Below are 23,685 nucleotides of genomic sequence, written 5' to 3' on the forward strand. Positions count from 1 at the left end.
TGTTGATATGAAGCCAATGAACACACATTTGCACACTGCACACACTTTAACTTCTATTGGTATTGAATTAAGTTAGTTATAATTGCAATCAAATGATCCCATCCATAATGCAAATGGCCTCACAGGTCCGTGATCTGGCTCTAGCAATGGAGCTTTGTGCACCGCCACAGATATACAAACTGAAGAGACTGACAAGATTTTATCGCTGGTGGTTTTATCGTGTCACATCTGGCACATCTCACTCTAAAACGCAACTTCTGGCAGTTTCAGTGAATGAAGATATGTGTCCAAATTGCAAAACATACTACCATTCAAGTTCAGCAAGGATTTGTTTGTATAGACTTTTGCACTGTTAACAAGCAATATATTTCAGATACATGCTGTACTTTTGAACTTTTTACTCATCAAAGAATCATGAAAAATTTCACATTGATGATAATAATAGCCTAAGCTGCAAATCAGCATATTAGAATGATTTCTGAAGGATCATGTGATACTGACAGGAAACATGTTTAACCACATACAGAGGCATTTTTTTTTTCATGGAAGCGAGGACAATGTTAATTATTAATAAACCTGGACTTTTCTTCACCCAATATTCGTGTGTGCTGTGTATTTGTATGACTAGCACTGTTAGCTTAGCACCATGCTAACATCATTTGAGATTTAAGTTTTTTGTGCGTTTCATGTTTGTTTCCCAGTTACTGCCTATGCAATACTTTCAAAATCAATGAGGTTATGTGGCTGCTTTGTGTCGACGGTTAGCAGTAAAGCAGCTCACTATGTAGCACAGAAGCAAAACCTGCATGTGAGAAACTCAAGGCTCAAAGATTCACTAACGTGGGATCTCTAGACAGATGTCTGGAGGTCTTTCTGGAAAGAATTGAAATAGTTCTGGCCTTCATGTCGATGAATGTGCTATGTGTCTTCCTCACAGAGAAAATCTGTGTGCCTGACTCTATCTTCCTCAGCCTTCTGTTTTTTTTTTTTTTTTTTTTTTATCTCAGGAGTGACATTACCCATACAGCCTTCAGCCTGTGCTTTTTCCACATCTCCACAAGAGGGAACCCCAAATACTGCTGAAGATCATCAGTAAGTCATGCCACATCTAAGGGAAATGGCCAACCAATAATTTTGCAAAACTGATTTTTCGCTTCAGGGTTGTTGTGATTGTGTCCTACAGGAGGCAGCCAATCACACACTCAGACAATCAGGGCCTGAATGCCACTGTAAATGTATATGTCCTGGTTACCTCTGCATCACCGCTGACCGCTTTTCTACACTGCACAGCCTTGGTCAAAACCCACCTGGATAAAACTAGTTATGCTATCGAGGTAAGGAAACATTTTCCTTCGAGTGAGAGCTGTAAAACAATTAGTTTACATAAAACAATATCTGCATCTCAATACTCAAATGAGCGTAGAAATCATTATTAGGTGCCTTTTAGCTATTTTGATGAGCGTTTATATTTTTAAATGAGATCAGATGAGATTTCCCCAGTCTTAATATTGAAGTTTGTATCCCTGTGCTGCAGTTTACTGATGATGAAGGCTTGGCTAAGCATTTATTCCCCATGTGATGTTTATTAGGCCTCCACAGCTGTGAAACACTGCTCTCATGGCGGTGTGTGTGTGTGTGTGTGTGTGTGTGTGTGTGTGTGTAATGCCAGATTACTGAAGACGCTTCAGTCAGAGTCTTGTACACAGCAGGAGGGCACATTGAGATTTAATATGAGACAGATCATGTTTACTGAGTTTCAATGGTTGATAAAAGAATCCTGACAAACAAGCAGATCACTCTAAAGCCTTCATAAAGTCTGCTAGTTACCTTCTGGTCCTTGGTGAGTGTGTGTGTGTGTGTGTGTGTGTGTGTGTGTGTGTGTGTGTGTGTGTGTGTGTGTGTGTGTGTGTGTGTGTGTGTGTGTGTGTGTGTGTGTGTGTGTGTGTGTGTGTGTGTGTGTGTGTGTGTGTGTGTGTGTGTGTGTGTGTGTGTGTGTGTGTGTGTGTGTGTGTGTGTGTGTGTGTGTGTGTGTGTGTACACGTCCAGGTAAACCCTACATTATGGGGACAAAATGTCACTACAAAGATGTCAATATCCGAAATCCTTGTCCGTGTGTGTAATGTTTTTGGTCCCCATGAGGAAACGGCTTATTAATAAGTCTAAATGATTTTAGTTTGTTTTTTGAAAATGTAAAAATGCAAAAAGTTTTCAGTGCTGGGTAGGTTTAGGGGTAGTGTAAGGGGATAGAATATAAAGTTTGTAAAGTATAAAAACCATTATGTCTAAGGAAAGCCCCCATAAAACATGAAAACACAATGTGTGTGTGTGTTTGTGTTCATGTTTTTCAATCCCGGTGTGGACTGAATTCACACTGACTAAATTGAGGTCCCCCTGTGGAAACAAGCTTATCAATCATACATAATGAGTTTTTTTGAAAATGTAAAAATGCAGAAAGTCTTCTGTGTGATGATGGGTAGGTTTAGGGGTATGGTTAGTGTTAGGGGATAGAATATACAGTTTGTACAGTATAAAAACCATTACGTCTATAGTTCCCACAAAGATAGTAAACCAGTTGTGTGTGTGTGTGTGTGTGTGTGTGTGTGTGTGTGTGTGTGTGTGTGTGTGGACTGGTAATCATCACGTTATGGGGACAAAATGTCCCCACAAAGATAGCAATATCCGAAATCCTCATCCTTGTGGGGACATTTTTAGGTCCCCATGAGGAAAACATCTTATAAATCAGACTAAGTGATGTTTTTTGAAAATGTAAAATTGCAGAATGTCTCCTGTGAGGGTTAGGTTTAGGGGTAGGGGCAGTGTAGGGGGATAGAATTTACGGTATGTACAGTATAAAAACCATTACGCCTATGGAAAGTCCCCATAAAACATGAAAACCCAACATGTGTGTGTGTGTGTGTGTGTGTGTGTGTGTGTGTGTGTGTGTGTGTGTGTGTGTGTGTGTGTGTGTGTGTGTGTGTGTGTGTGTGTGTGTGTGTGTGTGTGTGTGTGTGTGTGTGTGTGTGTGCGTGTGTGTGATATAAATCACTATCTTATGCAAAACTATCCGTTTGTGTGCAACAGTGTGTCCTTGTGACAAAATCTCCCTTTAGTGATATCCTCATTAAAATATATTGCCAAGATGTTTGCTTTTAGTGTTATATTATTATAAATTGGTTTTATTGTAAAAATCAATTGATGTCTATGGTAGATCCTAATTAAGATGATTTAGCACACATTTTGTGTGGTGTAGTAATGTTATTACACAAAATAGAAAAAGTTGTTCTTCTACTGCCCTCTAATGGTACTGCTCTGTCATTACTCTTCAGCCGGGCTCATCCACTTCCTCTCTCTGTTGTTCTGCTGCTGTACAGTGGAATGGTTTCTCTCACGTGATGCTACTGTGTACAGAACACTCGCAAAGTCGGCATGCCAAATTCATATATAATATGTTCTTGAAACGTTCTTGAAATCAAACACAGAGTTACAATTAAAGGGATCATTTACCCAAAAATGAAAATTGTCGTTATTTACTCACCCTCAAGTTTTTCTGCATGAAGTTCCTTCATCTGTTGAAAATAACGGAAGATATTTTGAAGAATGTCGGCAACCGAACAGTTGCCTGTCCCCATTGACTTCCATAGTTGGGACCGCGAAAGTTTGGTTACCAACATTCTTCAAAATGTAAGTTAATCTTTTGTGTTCAGCACAAGAAAAAAATCATATAAGTTAGGTTTGGAACAAATTGAGGGTGAGTAAATGATGACAGAACTTTCATTTTTGGGCAAACCATCCCTTTAACTGCATAGGCTGAACACTAACGTTAAGCCAAATTATTAACATGACACAAGCTGAATAGGAAAATTAGAGTTTCTGACTTCACCCAGAAATGAAAATTGGACTGTAAATATCCTTTATAACTCAATCTCCTGTATAGGTAATCATACTCATAAACTCATACTAATACTTAAAGGGTTAGTTCACCCAAAAATGAAAATTCTGTCATTAATTACTTACCCTCATGTCGTTCGACACCAGTCAGACCTCCGTTCATCTTCGGAACAGAAATGAAGATATTTTAGTTGAAATCTGATGGCTCTGAAAGTCCTCCATTGGCTCAATGGCACCGTTCACTCTCAAGACCCTTAAAAGGTACTAAAGACGTTGTTACAAAGTCCATCTCACTACAGTGGTTCTAAAATAACTTTATGAATCGGCGACAATAGTTTTTGTGCGCAAAAAAACCCTAAATAACGACTTGCATAGTGATGACGATTTCAAAACAAAGCATCATGAAGCTTCGAAGCGTTATGAATCACTGAGCCGAATGATGATTCGGATCGCGTGTCAAACCGCCAAACTGCTGAAATTTGGCGATTCAAACCGCTGAATCAACTCAGTGATTCATAACGCTTCGAAGCTTCATGATGCTTTGTTTTGAAATCGTCATCACTATGCAAGTCGTTATTTAGGGGTTTTTTGCGCACAAAAACTATTGTCGCCGATTCATAGTTATTTTAGAACCACTGTAGTGAGATGGACTTTGTAACGACGTCTTTAGTACCTTTTAAGGGTCTTGAGAGTGAACGGTGCCATTGAGCCAATGGAGGACTTTCAGAGCCATCAGATTTCAACTAAAATATCTTAATTTCTGTTCCGAAGATGAACGGAGGTCTGACGGGTGTCGAACGACATGAGGGTAAGTAATTAATGACAGAATTTTCATTTTTGGGTGAACTAACCCTTTAAAGGTTAAAGTCTGTTGTCCATGTGGGAGAGTTTTTGTCTTGCTGTTGCTGTATGCATGTCACTGTTAAATCAGTATTGATGAACAGGTTTTGTAGTGTAGAAATTGCAGTGTTCTGCTCAATCTGTTTAGAGAAACTGAACGGATGCTGAATGATGGAGTGATGAAATCTCTCTGTTATTGATGCTCTTCATCTTTGAGTTTATAATGTGTCTCTCTCTCTTTCAGTTGCAGGTATTCTTTAGAGAAAGACTGGGTCTTTTGCTCTCTCATCAAGCCATTGATCACATGAATCATGTCATCAGCGACATCCTGAAAGCTGCTCTATTATCCACAAAGGAGAGCATCTCTTCACCCAGGTCATAAACACGTCATCCAGTTATTTTAACAATGAGCAATATGTTTGTTACCAGTTTTGGGGAATGTTACTTTTAAAAGTAATTCATTACAATGTTGTGTTACTCTCTAAAAACGTAACTAATTGCGTTAGTTACTTTTTCTAATCTGGGCTGGGCTTGTTTGTTTGATAATAAATAATAATAAAAAAAAAGCTGAAGGACATGTAAATTCACACCTGTACAGTAGAGGGCGCAGCTCAAACAAACCTTTCTGGATTGCAAAAGAACAGGACGAATGTAGTTAAAGGGGTACTTCATCGGTGGGAAGATGAATGTGTATTTAAACTGGGTCATATATGTAGTAGAAATGTGAAATTATTTTTGAATTTGGTGCCTTCTAGACTGAGAGAAAAGACAGAACATTTATTTTTGTCTCATGTGGATGAAAGACAACAACTCCCAGAATGCACTTGCTTCACCCACTCCATAGACTGTAAACAAATATGGATGTAGTGTCCGTGACGTCACCCATAGGATTCTGAAGAGCAGTTTTGAAGCATATAGTAGGGTCGAGCTGGCGCTGGCCGTTGCCATCTTGGCAGCGCGTCATCGCTCGTCACTCCCGGATAATAGAAAATGGGCAAAGAGGCGGGACGTGGGCGGAGCTGAGGTGATAAATGGCTATCCACCTGTCACTCAAAGTGGCTACACCCTTAATTATGCAGAACTTTAAGGCTTTATATTAATGTAAACGAATGAGTTATAAAAAACACACCCCCTCACAGTTGTCATGAAGGGCAAAATTAGATATATAGACCAAAACCACACTTTATACCAGGCTGTAAACATGTTTTTTTTCTGCTGTAAAGTTGGCCATTTTAACATGGAGCTCAATGAGATTCTGCTCCCTTTTGGAGCCTGTCCCTATAGCGGCTAGTCAATGAATTGCAGTTTAAAGGCCTTTGCACACTGAGTCTGAAATTCGCATGCAAAATTTTTGCACTTCAAAAAATTACTTCGACCTCACGTTATGTCAATCACGCTTGCACACTGCCTCTGAAACTGTCGTCCGTCAAAAAAAAAATCGGAACAGGTTCGATTTTCTGCGTTTTTCGCATACGTTTTTCCCATCTACAGTGCTGATGCCCAACCTAAAACTGCTGGCAATGGTGGTGAATCACGAGTGCTCAGATACCTACAATTATATATACAAATATTATTTTATCAAAAATACTACAAATATTATTATATCACAGCTATAATTATAGCACAACAAGTCCCTGTAAACCGTGTGTGTGTGTGTGTGTGTGTGTGTGTGTGTGTGTGTGTGTGTGTGTGTGTGTGTGTGTGTGTGTGTGTGTGTGTGTGTGTGTGTGTGTGTGTGTGTGTGTGTGTGTGTGTGTGTGTGTGCGCGCACGCGCGGGGATCCATACCTTAGACATACTGCCAGTCTCTGTTCAGGATCAATTGATTCACGGAAATTGGTGGTCTTCTTTTTAATATGTGGCTCCAGTATCGCTAGCAAAGCATCAAACTGAGCCACGGACATTCTAAAGTAAACTTTGAATCGGTCTGGATAATCCCGCAGCTCCTTGATAAGGAAGTGGAACTCTCCTTCCTCTCTAAGCGATTTGCAGGAGTGGATGGACCCAATATTTCCTCTTTCTTTTTCACTTTTTAAGAAGAGAGAGGACAAAAAAATCATCCTCACTACTTGAAGACGGCATTTTGTATTGTTTTGCGGGGTTTTTTCGTAACGCATTCATTAATACGCATCTGACTCAGTGTGCAAGTTCCCTGTGCGTGACGAATTTTTCGGATCACTCTTGCATTTTCAGATCGCATACGGAAGCCAAACTTTCATAGGAATTCATTGAAAAGTTGAAACACTCACTTTGCTCCGTACCGCTCCGTTATGAATGCCCATCCCGAGACCAAGCCGAGCGCATTTACATTCTGTGAGTAAGTGAGATCCCTCCGCTGTGGGCGGGTTGATAACATGCGGAACTAGCTCCTTTTACTGTCTGTAGTCTTTAGGCTCTGGCCAAAAAATCCTCCAATGACACAAAATGACGATATTTGCATCATCGGAGGATTTTTTCCAGAAATAAAATGCATAATTCTCTCATCTCAGGGGGACATGAGGGTGGAAAGTACGATAATTTGAATATACTACCGGGTTTCTACTGATACAAAGCTTAATGCTAAATCACTGAAGTAACCCTTTAACTAATATTGACCTTATTTTAAAGTGTATTATTAAACCTGATAAATGGGTTTTGCAGTTTATATATTTTAAAAGCCATTCATTTAATATTTTGTTTATTATTATTAAAAATACTACATTTGGGTGTACTGTATATATTTATGATATTCAGTCAAACCAAAATGTATTCAGACACCTTCAACATTTTCTCATATTATCACAGTTTATTCGCTATAGTTTAGAAAATGGTAATAAAATATTGTAATGGATTACAATCAACCAATCAGCAGCCAGCAGTTAAATTTAAGAACACAATTATAATACCAATTTAGGTCAACCAATCACCAAGCAATGCTTAACTTTGTTCAGTCTGTGGTGTAAAAGGTGACATTAGCAATTTAAGACAAAAACACTCAAGCAAAACACGGTCAGGTCAAAGTGTCTGAATAATTTTGGTCCAAAATTTTTATCAGTTTTACTGGTTGTCCACTGTATGAAGAATTTTGGGGTATAATATTTCACAGTTTACTTTATTTAGCCATCCTCACTTACATAAATGAACTATAATGTCCTGCACCCACTAGTAAATATTATATCTGGTGTCTGAATCATTTTTGGTTTGACTGTATATGTTGTTCAAATCTTGAACAACATATACATGACGATATACACTCTGCACATATACCGCGAAAGCAGCTCAAATCTTGTATATTTGTGTTGTTTCTTATAGGTGTAAGCTGTGTTTTCAGTTAATGACCTTCTCGTTGCACTATAACGCCTCTCTCCGTCCAGTGGTGGTGAAGGTAAGAATGAACACCCATCCATGATCTTCCATGCAAGCTCTCAATATAACCACTAGATGGCAGCATATGAACACACTTTCACATTTATCATTTGTCGGCTCTCTTTCTGGCTCAGCTTCAGAATGATCTACACTTTGATGGAATGAAGGACCCTCACTTTGACGGACAGATAGCCAAAGAGTATATGCTGGAGGATGTGCTGAAGCTGCTTTTCCCAGCATGCGTCAGTGAGGCTGAGGAGCCCAGTTCACCACTTGGCACTCAGGAAGATAGCCAAAAGGTAAAACGGATGTCAGTGTGTCCTGATATTACCAAATTCGAGTTAATTAAGAGTTTTTTTTGTGTCCTGACTCCTTTTGGACTGGATGTAGGCACATGCAAAACGTTTTAAGAACATTTATTCTGTGAGAAGGAAAGCTGTCCAATAGCAGGTTTTACCAAGATGAAATTTGCATTGGGTCAGTCATATGATCTCGTTTGCCTCCATGAGGGAACTTCCTCTATGTAAAATAAAACCGCCACTGATACAATGCCAGTCTTTTCATGTGGGTTTGTGTGATTTTAAACATATGTTTATTTAAAAGGACATTTATGAAACAAGGGTCTAACCAATTTTTTAAACTCAAATCAGTGCATTCAATTCAGTCCAAAAAAATGGTTTCATAAAATAAACGTGTTCTGCTTGTGTTTCAAGAATGAGGCCTATTTAATAAAAAGAGAATTAAGATGTCGAATAAGTCATTTCCCATGCCTTACAAACAGTCAATTTGTATTTATTTGGTTCAATTTCCTTGTCATCTTTGCTGATTTGTAAAGTACAGTCATTTTTTCCCCATGCACATCAATAGTTTTTATCATTGTGGCCTAATTATTTGAACTTGTGCTGCAGTACGGTGGCTGTGAGGGGCCAAACGGTCTGTGTCTGCCTCCAGATGAGATTCATTTGCTGCGGCAGTTTAATCAGCACCTTAAAAGACCAGGAGCCTTCCAGCTGGTAAAGACACATTTTATGAACTTTTAAAGATGCGCATATTAGCTGTACTATATATGCTTATTAATATGGACTAACAGGCGTAATTGAATATGACTTAATGCGATGTTTAACCGGACTAATACATGTTTGAAGGATCTTTCCTTGTAAACTTATCACATAATAAACCTGTATGTCCCTGTTGTGCATTTTTGTCTGGTTGATAAATGTGTGTGTGTGTGTGTGTGTGTGTGTGTGTGTGTGTGTGTGTTGGCAGCTGTACCCTATATCTCCTCCTCCTGATGATCTCCGCCATGATCTAATCCAAGGAGAGTCCCACAGCGCACAGGATTATGGATGGAGACCAGCTCTCATGGCCCTGCTCCAAGAGCTCAGCCTTTACTACACGAGAAGACATCAGACTGAAAGGTTACACGCACACAAACCCATACTTGCACAACATGACACATTTGCAGATTCCTCAGATCATATCATCAAGCCTTATTCTTTCTCCAGTGATGAGATGAGTTATGCTGCAGGCTAGGGTCATTTAATACAAAATATGGTTTTGTATTCAGTCATTCTTAGTGATGGCCTATTTCAAGCCTGTGGTGCTTTGGGTCATCTGCAGCCCTGTCAAAACATGTATTTATTGTTTATTATTTATTGTCTTTCTCCAACAATATCTCCCAAACCTCCTGATGTCTTACTTATATATATATATATATATATATATATATATATATATATATATATATATATATATATATATATATATATATATATATATATATATATATATATATATATATATATATATATATATATATTCCGTTTTGCCTTTTAATCTTCTCTCCCTTTCACACAATCTATCACCTGTAAAGAAACCTGAAAAAAATCCAAAGCCCTATTGAGTGAATTATTCTTTTTTTTTTTTTTTATTCGTTTATACTAATACATTTGGAATGGTTTATGATTAAATAAATTGCTATCAAATAAACATTTGCATTTTCCTGTAAAAGTACAAGTCAGAATGGCATCATTTCAATTTAAAAATGGTTACTTTTATCTTTTTCTAAAGAAATACAGTATATTACTTCAAATTAAAATGTTAAACTAAAATATAATGATATATTTTCTGACTTGTTTAATTAGTTTGTTAGTGGTGGGGCTAGGGGAAATATAGACAAGGCAAGCAATCTGAGCATAAAAGAGAACAAAACTTGTTGCTTCATGTAAAGTCTTGTTATCTGTGATCTTATGGGTTTATGTGTATATTGGATGGTGGGAAGTAAAGTGTCTGCATCTGTCTGGCTGGGGAATCCAAATCGGTACATGGCTCTGTTATATAACTAAATAAATTATATAACAGTCTTTGAGCATCTTACTACAGCAAGGGTAGTTATCATGTCAAGTCTTTCAAACTAATTAAGACACTTTTTCAAGTCAACACTGATTGTTTTTATATGTTAAAATGAGGTGGGGAAAGTCATAAAATTCTTGCTTTTGCTATTCCTGAAAAAAATCAGCTTCCGTTCCATTATTCCAATCACCTGCATAAATGAACCATTTTATGGCACTTGTTGAGTTTTCTACTAAAAATTGCTGTACTTTCTATAATTCCAACAGCTTGGATGAGCCAAAGAGCCCAGAGGCATCAGATTCACTGTCGAGAAAAGGCAAGTTGCATGTGGTAACATATTAACCTGACTATACGAATTACAAATTGATCAGTGTAATGACTGCCTTACTTCTGTTTTCAAGGGAGTTGTGTTGATCCCCACCTGAGGCAGCTGTACACAGACCCTCCAATGGTGCTGATGCCGACGTTTAACGCAAGGATGAAGGAATATCGAGCCGAGGTTCCATTTGATGTGATCACCATTCATATCCGTCCAGAACCAGTCAGCCCACACTGTCACATTCACTTGGACGAACATCGTGGACCCAGGTAAACCAAACACAAATGGCATAACCACAAACTCAACGGCCAGATTGTAGAGTTACTTATTGGGGCATTTAATTTATTCTTTAAATTTAGCGTAAGGTACTGCACATATACCGCGAAAGCAGGCCCAGTCTGCCAATGTTTGATGAGTATGTGATGTGCAGGTACACAGGACAAACACACACACTCTCACCTAAACGCTGCAGCAGACACTAATACACACATCTGTCAAAGAGAAATTTGTCGGCTTACATTCCTACATTCTCAGAAAAAAGTGTGGCATTCAAATTACTCTTTAAATTTAGGATAAGAGATTCATTTTGTGTGGATAAAATCAGAAACTTTACTGTGTGGATTGTGCAGCCACACAGTCAGTGTTGTAAAACACAGCAGCTTGAGCTGGGAAACAATGAACAAAGGGCCTGAGGTACGGTAGTGCCGTCGCTGCCTTTTTCTGGGTAATCAGATCTGGCTTCTTATGTGTCAGCTCAAACTCACTTCACCGTTTGATTGATTTATCAGAATAATTTCTGAATTTGCTTTCCCATGCTTGGCGAGTCGCACATTCAAAAGCCCTGATTACTGTCTATTAGAGTCAGTTACAGCCTGTAATCTCTAATACTCACAGGGGGAAAAAAGCGCATATTTAACATATTTAAAGCTGACCCTGACCCAAGATTACAATAAGAAGCTATTGGGCTTTTAATTGGACATGGATATGAACGCTTTTTATTATGTTCAGTAATGTATGATAATGATTTGAAAAATAATATTTGTGTAACCATATATGTATGTGTGTGCACTCTAAAAAATGCTGGGTTAAAAATAACCCAAGTTGGGTTGAAAATGGACTAACCCAGCAATTGGGTTGTTTTAAGCAAACATTTAACCCAACCGCTGGGTTAAAACAACCCAATTGCTGGGTTAGTCCATTTTCAACCCAACTTGGGTTATTTTTAACCCAGCATTTTTTAGAGTGTGTGTATATAGAGATGAATGGATGGATGGATAGACAGTTAAATTTATTGTTTTTTTCAAGGAAATGTGTCAATAAAATGTTTTGACAACTGAAATGGTTATATTGGATTGCATATAAATAACTCCTTAACAACTGCAGTTCCCACTTTTTACAGTAAAGCTTTTCGGAGAAAGACTACATTTTGAGGTTATTAGTTCAACTCATAGAAAGCAAAGGGTTGACTGATCCATCTGAAAGCAGTCTGGGCTGTCTCTTTTCTCAAGGTTTGATAAAAGCACAGACTTATTTGTCCACGAGTGAGGGGTCACCTGTTGACTGGGACTCAGTTTTAATCCACAGTAATCCTCCTCCCCTGTCCTAGCAAGAGTAACCTCAAACTTTAAGGTTGTGTGTGTGTGTGCTCATAAGTGATCGGGTACACTGAGTTCCTCAGAACTTTCCTCTTTTTCCTTCAGAATGGCAAACTACCCAGTTGGCCTGGGCAACAGCAGAATCAACATTCTGGTGATGGACGAATCAGAGGCCGAGCCTGTCGTCATGACGATATACACTCTGCACATATACCGCGAAAGCAGGCCCAGTCTGCCAATGTTTGATGAGTATGTGATGTGCAGCTTTGTGCAGGTACGCAGGACAAACACACACACTCTCACCTAAACGCAGCAGCAGACACTAATACACACATCTGTCAAAGAGGAATTTGTCGGCTTGCATTCCTACGCTCTCAGAAAAAAGGTACAAAAGCTGTCACTGGTGTGGTACCCTTTCAAAAGGTACACTTTTGTACCTTATTTACCCTTAAACGGTGCATATTAGTATCTTAAAGGTACATATTTGTACCAAAATGGTTTAGAACTTGTTTTGAACCAAGAAACTGTCAATTTGAGGATTTTTACTTCCATCTTGGATTCACTCCATCCAACACTCAGTCACTTTCCTCTTGTGGATGTTCAGGTTTCAGTGCAAGCTGATAGCTGATAGCGCTGATCGTAGGCTCACAGCTATACTGGATCACAGCAGGTTTCTGTCACACTGTTTTGACTCATGCTTGTGTGTGTATGTGTGTGTGGGGGGGTTAATAATTTCCATTTACATGAACATATTTACCTATGTATATCTTTACCACATTATTTTAAAATATAAAAGCCCACAAAGCAAAATCTATGAAAATTTGAGTGGGATGCAAGTGAATCATTAAATTGATCATTTAAATGGACCAACAATAAAACGCTATTTTTGCTAAATGTATTATTGCAAAAAGTATTCCAAATTTGCACTACTTCTCAATGGTTTCTTGTTACACTGCCGTTCAAATGTTTTTGATAGGTAAGATTTTTAATGTTTTTAGAAGAAGGCTGCATTTATTCTATTAAAAATACAACAACAACAAAACAGTAGTATTGTGAAATATTATTAAAATTTTATATGTAAAATGTAATTTAGTTCTGTGATGCAAAGCTGAATTTTGTTGAAAAGAGAAATTCAAGATTTTTTGATTAATAGAAAGTTTAAAAAAAACAGCATTTATTTTATAGTGGTGGCCAAAATTAGAACACTTGGCATCTGGGAGTCGTCTTATTGGGCCTGGATTTATTTTCCAAGAGGACAATGACCCGAAACATTCTTCTAACTATTGCCGGAACTACCTGCGGCAGAAGGAATCTGCTGGAACATTGAAAATGATGGACTGACCCCCTCAAAGTCCAGACCTAAACCCCATCGAGCACATTTGGGGCGAGTTGGGAAATAAACTGGACAGATCTTTTGTACATTCAAAGGAAAGCCTTTGGCTCTAGTTGCAGACGGCATGGGATAACATTAGTGTTGAAGTTCTCACAGGAAATATATGACACTATGCCAGAGAGATGTGCTGCTGTAATTGATGCAAAGGGTGGACATACCAAATATTAAAGTTAAAAGTGGATAAAAACAGTACGACTCACTTCATCTGATATTTGATGGTCAGAGCAACCATCTGCATGTTTCATGAACATTATGAAATGAAATCATGTTTTGGAGGCAAAAATCTGTCAGGTGTTCTAATAATTTTGGCCACCACTAAAATATAATCTTTTGTAACATCATAAATATCTTTACTGTCACTTTTGATCATTTTAATGCATCCTTGCTGAATAAATTGATTCATTTCTTTAAGTTCTCCAACAAAAAAAATTCTTACTGACCCCAAACTTTTGAACGGTAGTAAAATGTTGCAAAAGATTTCTATTTCAGATAAATCCTGTTCTTTTGAACTTTCTTCTTGAACTTTCTATTCATCAAAGAATCCTGAAAAAAATGTTTTACACATTTGTTTTCAACATTGATAATAATCATAAATGTTTCTTGAGCAGCAAATCATCATATTAGAATGATAGAATGATTACTGGAGTAGTGATGCTGAAAAATTCAGCTTTGAATCACAGGAATAAATTACATTTTAACATAATATTCTAATAGAAAACAGTTATTTTACATGTTAATACTATTTCCCAATATTACCGTTTTTTTATTAAATAAATGCAGCCTTGGTGAGCATAAGAGACTTCTAAAAGCATTAAAAATAATACCGATCAAAAACTTTGAACGGCAGTATATGTCATGCTTAACTGGATCAAAGTGATGCAACAGAATGGGAAAAAAGCAGAATGAGAGAAAATGAGTGAACAAGAAAAAGAGAGAGTGACAGTGTTCGTGACTGTGTGGATCTCTAGCTCATAATGAAAATGTTTTATGGCTGTGTATCTCCAATGATAATGGGCTGATGACAGCATAATCCTTAGGGATTCCTGGTTGATTGGAGCTTCAGTGAGCATCAGCCACTTTTCTGTTTCAGGCATCATAAATAAGTTAAGCGTGACTTTCTGGAGTGTTTTCTGGAAAGATTCAGGATGTCAAAACTTACCAAGTGATGAGAGTTTTCTTAATCGGTAAATCTCATTCGCCAGCTGTGGTTTTGTAAAGTGAACAATGGGGAATCAACTAATTGCTCCGTATCTTCTCAATTGTTCAGTTCTTTTCCATCAAACTATTGTGATTGGATCAGCCAAGACAAATATTAATATCAGGTGTAAACAGAGCTTTTGATTTAATATTTGTGATTGTTAAGTTACCAATCGGGCCAATTGGTGAGACTGTGTCCTGTGTTGGAGGACTCATTTTGGTCTTCGATCTTCAGAGGATTGCAACAGCTCCTCCCTTTACATACGACATTCCTTCATTTATCCCTTGATCCCTTGAGGGGAGAATGGGCTGGGAATCGAGCATTTTATCACGTTTCCCCTTCAAAGACAAATCAGAAGGTTGTCTGAGGCCTTATTTACAGCGAGGCAAACATGTTCATAACTCTTCTCTTTGTGTGTCAGGGACACAACCCGAAAACTATAAGCAGCATCAGTATGTACTGACTAGCATTCACATAAGTATATTCAGAAAACATTCTGTCGACGGAGTGACCAAAAGATATCCATATGTGTCAAAAGATAATTCACCATACCTCATTTATACATATAGGACTTCCTGACCTCATCCAGCATATAAGCTTGATGAATTGTCCACTGTTTGCAACACATAATCTCCTTCATTCATTCACTTATTTAAGGGTGACATGAAGCATTACCCAACATCCCTGATGATGATGTCAATTTTGTCAGTTTTAGGGCATTTATGTAGTATACACTCTTAAAGGGTTAGTTCACCCAAAAATGAAAATTCTGTCATTAATTACTCACCCTCATGTCGTTCGACACCCGTAAGACCTCCGTTCATATTCGGAACACAAATGAAGATATTTTAGTTGAAAGCTGATGGCTGAGAAAGGCTTCAGACAGGCCTCCATTGGCATTCAGTACATTAATACTACCAAGACCCATAAAAGGCACTTAAAACGTCGTTACAAAGTCCATCTCACCACAGTGACTCTACAATAATTTTACGATGCGACGACAATAGTTTTTGTGCGCAAAAAAAAATCAAAATAACACCTTTATCCAGCTTGTTATTGTCTTCCGTGTGTGCCTCCACGACGCATGCGCGAGAATATGACATGGTTCTAAACAGTACCAAATAGGGTTATTTGGCTTTTAACAATAGCAAAACCCTTTTTTGTGCTAAATAGAACCCTTTTTATAAGGTTCAATAAAGAACCATGCTTTAAAAGTGCTATAGGACCTACCCCTCATATACTGTATATATATATATATATATATATATATATATATATATATATATATATATATATATATATATATATATATATATATATATATATATATATATATATATATATATATATACATCCATACAAAAAACACAGCATGTTGTGTTGGTACTTTTATTGACATGGAAAATTGTAGCAACATTGCTCTATAAAAGTTATTAGCTGAATACACTAATAAATAACAATTGACATTGAACATATGTAATGAAGACCATGTTCCAGTTCCTTTATGATGTCTTTAAGTCCACCATTGTGTGTATTTTGATTGGCAGTTTCTCTCTACAGATGATGAGGTATGTGGGATGTGACAGCATCTGAAATACACAATTTAGTTTTATTTCTTTATGTAAAAACAATTGTTTATGAAGGCCAAAATTTGCTCAAATGGACAGTATGTGAGCCCTTAACAATGTTAAAAGGAAAAAGTGAGGACAGCTTTGTTTGTGTGACTGGGTATATTTATGCATTTAAAAAAAATTACAATATGGATCATACATTTTATCTCTATTACTTGCTTAGTGGAGAAGAGAAGAAGATTATCCTTACCTGAACAGAGCTATAGTCACACTTGCATGTTACAATGTGAAAGCTAAAATTTATAGACATTTTAAGAAAGAAATCATTTACCTGTCGAGAGTGTGTTGACAGTCTATGTAGTTTTATAGCTAAGCTCCAGAAAATCACTGAGGTAGCTTTGACAGTTAAAATATTTAAAAACAAAAAGGCGGGAATAAAGAACCCTAAACTCTAACACAAAGATCCATTTCAGCATATAAAGAGTTCTTCAAGACCATACGGTTTTAAATAGAACTTATACTATGTGTAAAGAACCTTTAAAGAACCATCTTTTTTTTCAGTGTAGGTGTCATTTAAATAAACAATAGTTGTTTATGTATATGATATACATTGGTATTTCCCCCAATTTAATACAATTTGTCCTCTGTATTTAAAGCAGTTTAATTTACCATTATAACTTTTAAAATAATGATTATAGAAAATACAGATATAACCTTTTTTTTAAATAAAACTTAACTGTGTAATTTGTAAAATATTTCTGGCATTACTTTTGACTTTTAGCACAAATTAAAGGCACAGTTCACCCAAAACTAAAAATCGCCCTTTACTCTCCTTGTCATTCCAAACCTGTATGACTGACTTTCTTCTGTTGAACAAAAAATATATTTTAAATAATATTTCAACTATTTTTGTCTTTATAATGAACACCATTAGAGTCCCAAACAACATTTTGTAAAAACAAAACAAAAAAACAAACAAACACTGTAGCATTTGTCAAATATCTTCTATTGTGTTGTTGCACAAAATAATTATAGTGAGGTAGATGATGACATTTTTTGAGCCATCTTTTTAACTGACTGGTTGGCTCTAAAGCAAATTTTTAAATGAAAGAGGGTGCTGTTTCTTCTGGTCTTTCTGACTTTCAGTGAACGTAGCTCCCCTGTTTCTCCCCATCTCTGGGTTGACATATGGCTTGTGATTGAATGGGTTTTGAGTAGGAAGCATTTTTTCTGAGCAGAAACCACAATGCGGTTTTAAAATTCTGGAGCTGTTCCATTGCATATGATGGGTGTTTTTCAAGCCTCGAGGTGACATTCAGACACAACGCAGAAGATTGGCTTGTTGACGTCTGTTCTCTTGATTTATATAGATATTATTATTTATGAACTTTTCCAAACTCAAATGTACAATCTGAAGTCATTTCTTTCGATTTCCATGTTTCTATTTGTATCTCATGCCAAAACACATAGGGTGGTCCTGAGGGAAAACAATGCAAGAGACTTTAATTCTTTCCAACTGCATATGCGCATCTTTTTACACCACAATCCTTCTAAGGAGCGGTTCACACAAGCGTTAAAACCGCTGGATGGACAGCAGTGGAACAGAACGCATGGGTCTGGCCGTCAAATAAACAGGCCCCCGAGATGTGACACAACTGCAAAGACACTCAGAACGTCTCTTTGTCCTGCGCTAGGTGGATTACTGTGGAAAACATTAGCGCAGAAAGGACAGGGGAGGCAAGGTGCAGGAATTCTTTTGAAGCTACAGCATGTTGACATCAACGTCCACCATCTGCCCTCCCCGTCCTCCTCTCAACGCGCTCTCTGTTTGTCATTACAACCCTCAGCATCCATCAAAGCTCTGCGGAGTCAAACAATCACCCCTTTTTTGACTCTCTGATGCCAAAGCAATTATATTAGCATGTGTGATTGGACCAGTAAAGGAAAATGTCACTCAAAAAGTGTCTTTTAAACCTCTCAAAGTCTTTTGTTGTTCATATAATGAAAATCAATGGGGTCCAAAAGTGTTTTGACTGCAAGATATCTTCTTTTGTGTTCTGAAGAAGAAAGAAAGAGAGTCATAGGTTTGGAGCAATAAGGGCGAGTAAATGATGCCACATTTTTTATTTTTGGGTGATATATCCCATTAGATTCTTGACCCTATATCTTCAGAATACTTGAAATATCCCATACAATTGGTATGGGCCACCTTTTTGATACCTTTATGGTGAATCCATATTTGAATCTTGAAGGCTTCTGAAGATCTTTTGAACCTCGGCTGTTTTGGTATGGTGGATTGTTTCTTCATTCCCTCCATTTTGAGGCCGTTTAAAGTGCGTTTGCCTGTCTCTTGTTCCTTCTGTGGATATTGAGGGCCTTCGTCTGGTGTTGTCGTTAGTCAACTGACCCCTGCTTCCTAAAGCCCACTCCAGCTGAGAAGTGTACCACAGTGTGTTTGGCACACTGGTGTGTGTATGGAGTCTTCTGGGTTTATGGAGTCGGTAATTAGGAGAAGGGACGTATTCTGTGTCACCCTGGCACTGTAAATATACAGATGAGGTCTTTTTTAAAATGCTGTGACCTTTTCAATGCTGTGTGGCTTATAAAACCAATGAAGTGCTAGAGAATGTAATGGTCTGTTAGGAGTGAGATTCTTTCTGTAGGGAAACTGGCATGTGTTGGACAATTTGACTTCGACTTAAGGACAAAGAGAAAACCAGTAAAAAGTTGTTTGTAATTTCAGTTTTCAGTAGGGATGCCGAGTTAGTATCTTCACTGTCAGAAAAAAAAGGTACAGCGCTGTAACTGGGGAAGCATCCTAAGGTACAAAAGTGAAAAGCTACCCCTAAATGATACATATTAGTACATTTTCGCTTTTGTACCTGAGGGTACAGCCACATTACCTTTTTTCTGACAGTGTTCAATTACGAAATTATCAAATACAGTAAGCAAACTTTTTAAGGGATTTAAGGGATAATGATTTAAGTTTGAGCACACAGTCATGAAGTTTGAATCTCTCTTGTCAGTATAAGATGTTGGAATTTTAAAGGGAAAACCAGTAAAAATTGTATTTTAAAATATATATATATTTACATGCACATAAACTTTAACGACATCCCATTCTTAATCCGTAGGGTTTAATATGGAGTTGTCCCACCCTTTGCAGCTATAACAGCTTCAACTCTTCTGGGAAGGCTTTCCACAAGGTTTAGGAGTGTCTTTATTAGAATTTTTTACCATTCTTCTAGAAGCGCATTTGTGAGGTCAGGCACTGACGTTTGACGAGAAGGCCTAGCTCGCAGTCTCCGCTCTAATTCATCCCAAAGGTTCACGCTCATCCATGTCTTTATGGACCTTGCTTTGTGCACTGGTGCGCAGTCATGTTGGAACAGGAAGGGGCCATCCCCAAACTGTTCCCACAAAGTTGTGAGCATGAAATTGTCCAAAATGTCCTGGCATGCTGAAGCACAGATACCCCTTTTCCACCAAGGCAGTGCTAGTGCTAATTCAGAGCCAGAGCTAGTCCCAGTTCATAGTTGGTTCGACTGAGGAGCCTTCTAAGAACCGTTTGCTTTTCCACATGCTGAGAGCCACAACAGAGCCAGGTGATGCGGCAATGTTGACAAGTCCATAGTTTTGCCGCGGGCTGTTTTTTCATGTCCGCAGGATGAAGCGACCCCAATTATGTGATATTTAGCCCCGGGAATGCAAATTTTAGTAGGCAACCATGCCTACCTGGCAACCCTGGGCAGCGGGAAACACAAACACACCAGGCTTGTTCGAGATGCATCGGTGCTGTGCAGACCAATCCACGTATGATATAAAAAAAAAACGCATGAGTGAATCAAAAGCATAAGGAGTCATATGCTCTCGCTGGACTCGTTATCATACGGCGATCGGTCTACACAGCACCGCTGTGAACAAGCCTTCCATCAACAAAGCAAACGTTGCGTTACTATTGATTCACATGGCTTTACGATCCTACATCGGCATCAAAACACAACGAAAACACAGCGAATCCAACGCATTCATGCAGTTCACCGTAATTTGTATAGACAGAGATTACAAACGAGCAGCAGCTGTTAGCTCCATTAGCTGCTATTTCAACAATGGCGGATCTCAAGTTTGTGTTGGTCTTGTTCACCCCGCCCCCAGCGCCTGACGTAATCGGTTCTTACTTCTAGCCCTGTTCTAGCCCAGCAATGTTTTGGTGCTACTTAAGAAACACTTTTCCTGGCTCGGAGCTGGGGCTTTGGGTGTGGAAACACAAAGAACCGATTTGAAACTAGGCTCTGGCTCCGATCTAGCTCTAGCTCTGCCTTGGTGGAAAAGGGGTATGAGAGTTCCTTTCACTGGAACTAAGGGCCAAGCCCAACCCCTGAAAAACAACCCCACACCATAATCCCCGATTCACCAAACTTTACACTTGGCACAATGCAGTCAGGCAAGTACCGTTCTCCTGGCAACCACCAAACCCAGACTCGTCCATCAGATTGCCAGACAGAGAAGCGTGAATCGTCACTCCAGAGAACACGTCTCCACTGCTCTAGAGTCCACTGGCGGCGTGCTTTACACCACTGCATCCGACGCTTTGAATTGCACTTGGTGATGTAAGGCTTGGAGGCAGCTGCTTGGCCATGGAAACCTATGGAGTTGCTGTTGTTCCCAATTGCTTCCTCTTTGTTATAATACCACTAACAGTTGACCGTGGAATATTTAGTAGTGAGGAAATTTCAAGACTTATTGCACAGGTGACAACCTATCACGGTACCACGCTTGAATTCACAGAGCTCCTGAGAGCGACCCATTCTTTCACAAATATTTGTAGGAGCGCCTGCATGCAAGTGCTTGATTTTATACACCTGTGGCCATGGAAGTGATTGGAACAATTTGATTTGGAGGGGTGTCCCAATACTTTTGTCAATACCAAACATTCGAACAGTAGTGTAAATTGTATAATTAATTATAGAAATTATAGAAAGAAATTTAATTTATTTTAAAATAACTTTAGTTTTCTGCATGATATCTGTGTAATGTTTTCTAAATCTTGAAGCTTTTGAATTTTCAGTATGTGAATGTGTTGCTTTAGTCCATTTAACTAACTCCCAAAAAAAACACCTGGACTCTTTTCCTCTACCAAGTGCTCTATCATCTGTTCTCTTTTCATGTTTTTCTCTCATTTCTTCCCCCCTTCACCTCCAATGGGTCAGCGAGAGTACCATGATGGTCATAGCTGGATGTCTGTAAACTGGGCGGGGGGTTGAGGACCACCAGCACCCCCTACCAAACACAAGCTCCATTCACCCTGCTGGGCTTTGAAGTCCTCTCCAGTGTCTCTGGCCACTGTATTGTCAGGCTAATGCAGAATGTTGCCTGATTGTTGGGGCAATTTGATTTTTAATTAGTTGAAGACGACACAGGCAGGTTGGCAGGTATGCAAACAGTTATTACTCCCACCCACAAAGGGTTGCATCAATGTATTGACTCCCATGCACGCATGTTCCTCCTCCGTCTTCCCTTATTTCTGTGTAAACACCTGCTTTTATCTTGTAGTGAAAACAAACACACCAAAGACAATTATGAAGCCAGTGAACATGACCATAGACGTTTTTCTCTCAATACTCTCAAAAAACCCAAAGGAGACGTGTTAGTGTGCATGTTAGTCTGTCTTGTTAATCTTTTCACCTTTTGTTTTGTTTATCGTTCGAACTCTTGCAGAATCCTGTAGTAATACCAAAGGAGCTGCAGCCTAGCGGTTAAAGGGTTAGTTCACCCAAAAATGAAAATTCTGTCATTAATTACTCACCCTCATGTCGTTGGACACCCGTAAGACCTCCGTTCATATTCGGAACACAAATGAAGATATTTTAGTTGAAAGCTGATGGCTGAGAAAGGCTTCAGACAGGCCTCTATTGGCATTCAGTACATTGACACTTCCAAGATCCATGAAAGGCACTTAAAACGTCGTTACAAAGTCCATTTCACCACAGTGGCTCTACAATAATTTTACGATGCGACGACAATAGTTTTTGTGCGCAAAAAAAATCAAAATAACACCTTTATCCAACTTGTTCTCGACTTCCGTGTGTGCCTCCACGACGCATGCGCGAGAATATGACGTAGCGCCGGCGTTCGGGAATCCATGAAATACACACTTAAGCCTCATTTTGAGCACTACGCCGAGACCCAAAGCACGATCAATGTAGAATCCAACAGCTTAGACACGCGCGTCTTCCTCTGCTCGTAAACAAATCGCTTCTGGGTCATATGTCCGAACGCCGGATCTGCGTCATATTCTCGCGCATGCGTCGTGGAGGCACACAAGGAAGTCGAGAACAAGTTTGATAAAGGTGTTATTTTGATTTTTTTTTGCGCACAAAAACTATTGTCGTCGCATCGTAAAATTATTGTAGAGCCACTGTGGTGAAATGGACTTTGTAACGACGTTTTAAGTGCCTTTCATGGATCTTGGAAGTGTCAATGTACTGAATGCAAATGGAGGCCTGTCTGAAGCCTTTCTCAGCCATCAGCTTTCAAATATCTTCATTTGTGTTCCGAATATGAACGGAGGTCTTACGGGTGTCCAACGACATGAGGGTGAGTAATTAATGACAGAATTTTCATTTTTGGGTGAACTAACCCTTTAATGCATGTGTTCCAGACGTGATGCTTTTCTCACCTTTATCATCCACCAGGTGAAAATATGTGAAAGTGTGAATGCTTGAAAAAGCAGTTTTATAAGTTTAAAACCCATGTTGGCGCTTACACTACTAATACAATATAGCTACCTTTGACCTAAGTTTTTAAACCGCGCTCTTTAGCGCTGTCCACTTATAAGCGGATCACTGGAAACTGATCTTAATACCAGCTGTAAGAGACTCAGGGAACAGTTAATGAGGCATGGATGATTTCCTATGCTCCTTTGTAATGTGTTTGTACTGGTAATTTTATTCTTGACCATCTTGTTTCTCACAGATTGTGTCTGACCACCAGTTCACCTGCTAATATGACGCTGTCCTCCTCACTTAAAAAAAAAAACAAAACCGCTCATTCCACATACCTTGCCGGTCGGTATGGCGATATAGAGTAAAGTGCTCATTTCCTCACATTGTCAGGAGCTCTTAATCCTGCTTTGAAGTGCGGCAGCTTGGAGGATCCTCCACCGGGAGCCTCAATCCTATTTCG

At 38.7% G+C, this 23,685-nt stretch overlaps 1 protein-coding gene across 1 annotated transcript in view; it reads left to right on the top strand.

Moving 5' to 3' along the window:
* Positions 1 to 23,685, top strand: part of cped1 (cadherin-like and PC-esterase domain containing 1) — a 72,594-nt gene that overhangs the window by 26,121 nt on the left and 22,788 nt on the right. The window contains exons 5-14 of the mRNA XM_079817539.1: positions 1,008 to 1,092; positions 1,184 to 1,334; positions 4,973 to 5,103; positions 8,019 to 8,091; positions 8,207 to 8,371; positions 8,981 to 9,085; positions 9,339 to 9,490; positions 10,691 to 10,740; positions 10,826 to 11,012; positions 12,444 to 12,612. Coding sequence (XP_079673665.1) covers positions 1,008 to 1,092; positions 1,184 to 1,334; positions 4,973 to 5,103; positions 8,019 to 8,091; positions 8,207 to 8,371; positions 8,981 to 9,085; positions 9,339 to 9,490; positions 10,691 to 10,740; positions 10,826 to 11,012; positions 12,444 to 12,612 — 1,268 coding nt within the window. The remainder of the gene's footprint in view (positions 1 to 1,007; positions 1,093 to 1,183; positions 1,335 to 4,972; positions 5,104 to 8,018; positions 8,092 to 8,206; positions 8,372 to 8,980; positions 9,086 to 9,338; positions 9,491 to 10,690; positions 10,741 to 10,825; positions 11,013 to 12,443; positions 12,613 to 23,685) is intronic.

This window comes from Gobio gobio (assembly GCF_949357685.1).
Source record: "Gobio gobio genome assembly, chromosome: 5".
Classification (NCBI taxonomy): Eukaryota; Metazoa; Chordata; class Actinopteri; order Cypriniformes; family Gobionidae; genus Gobio; species Gobio gobio.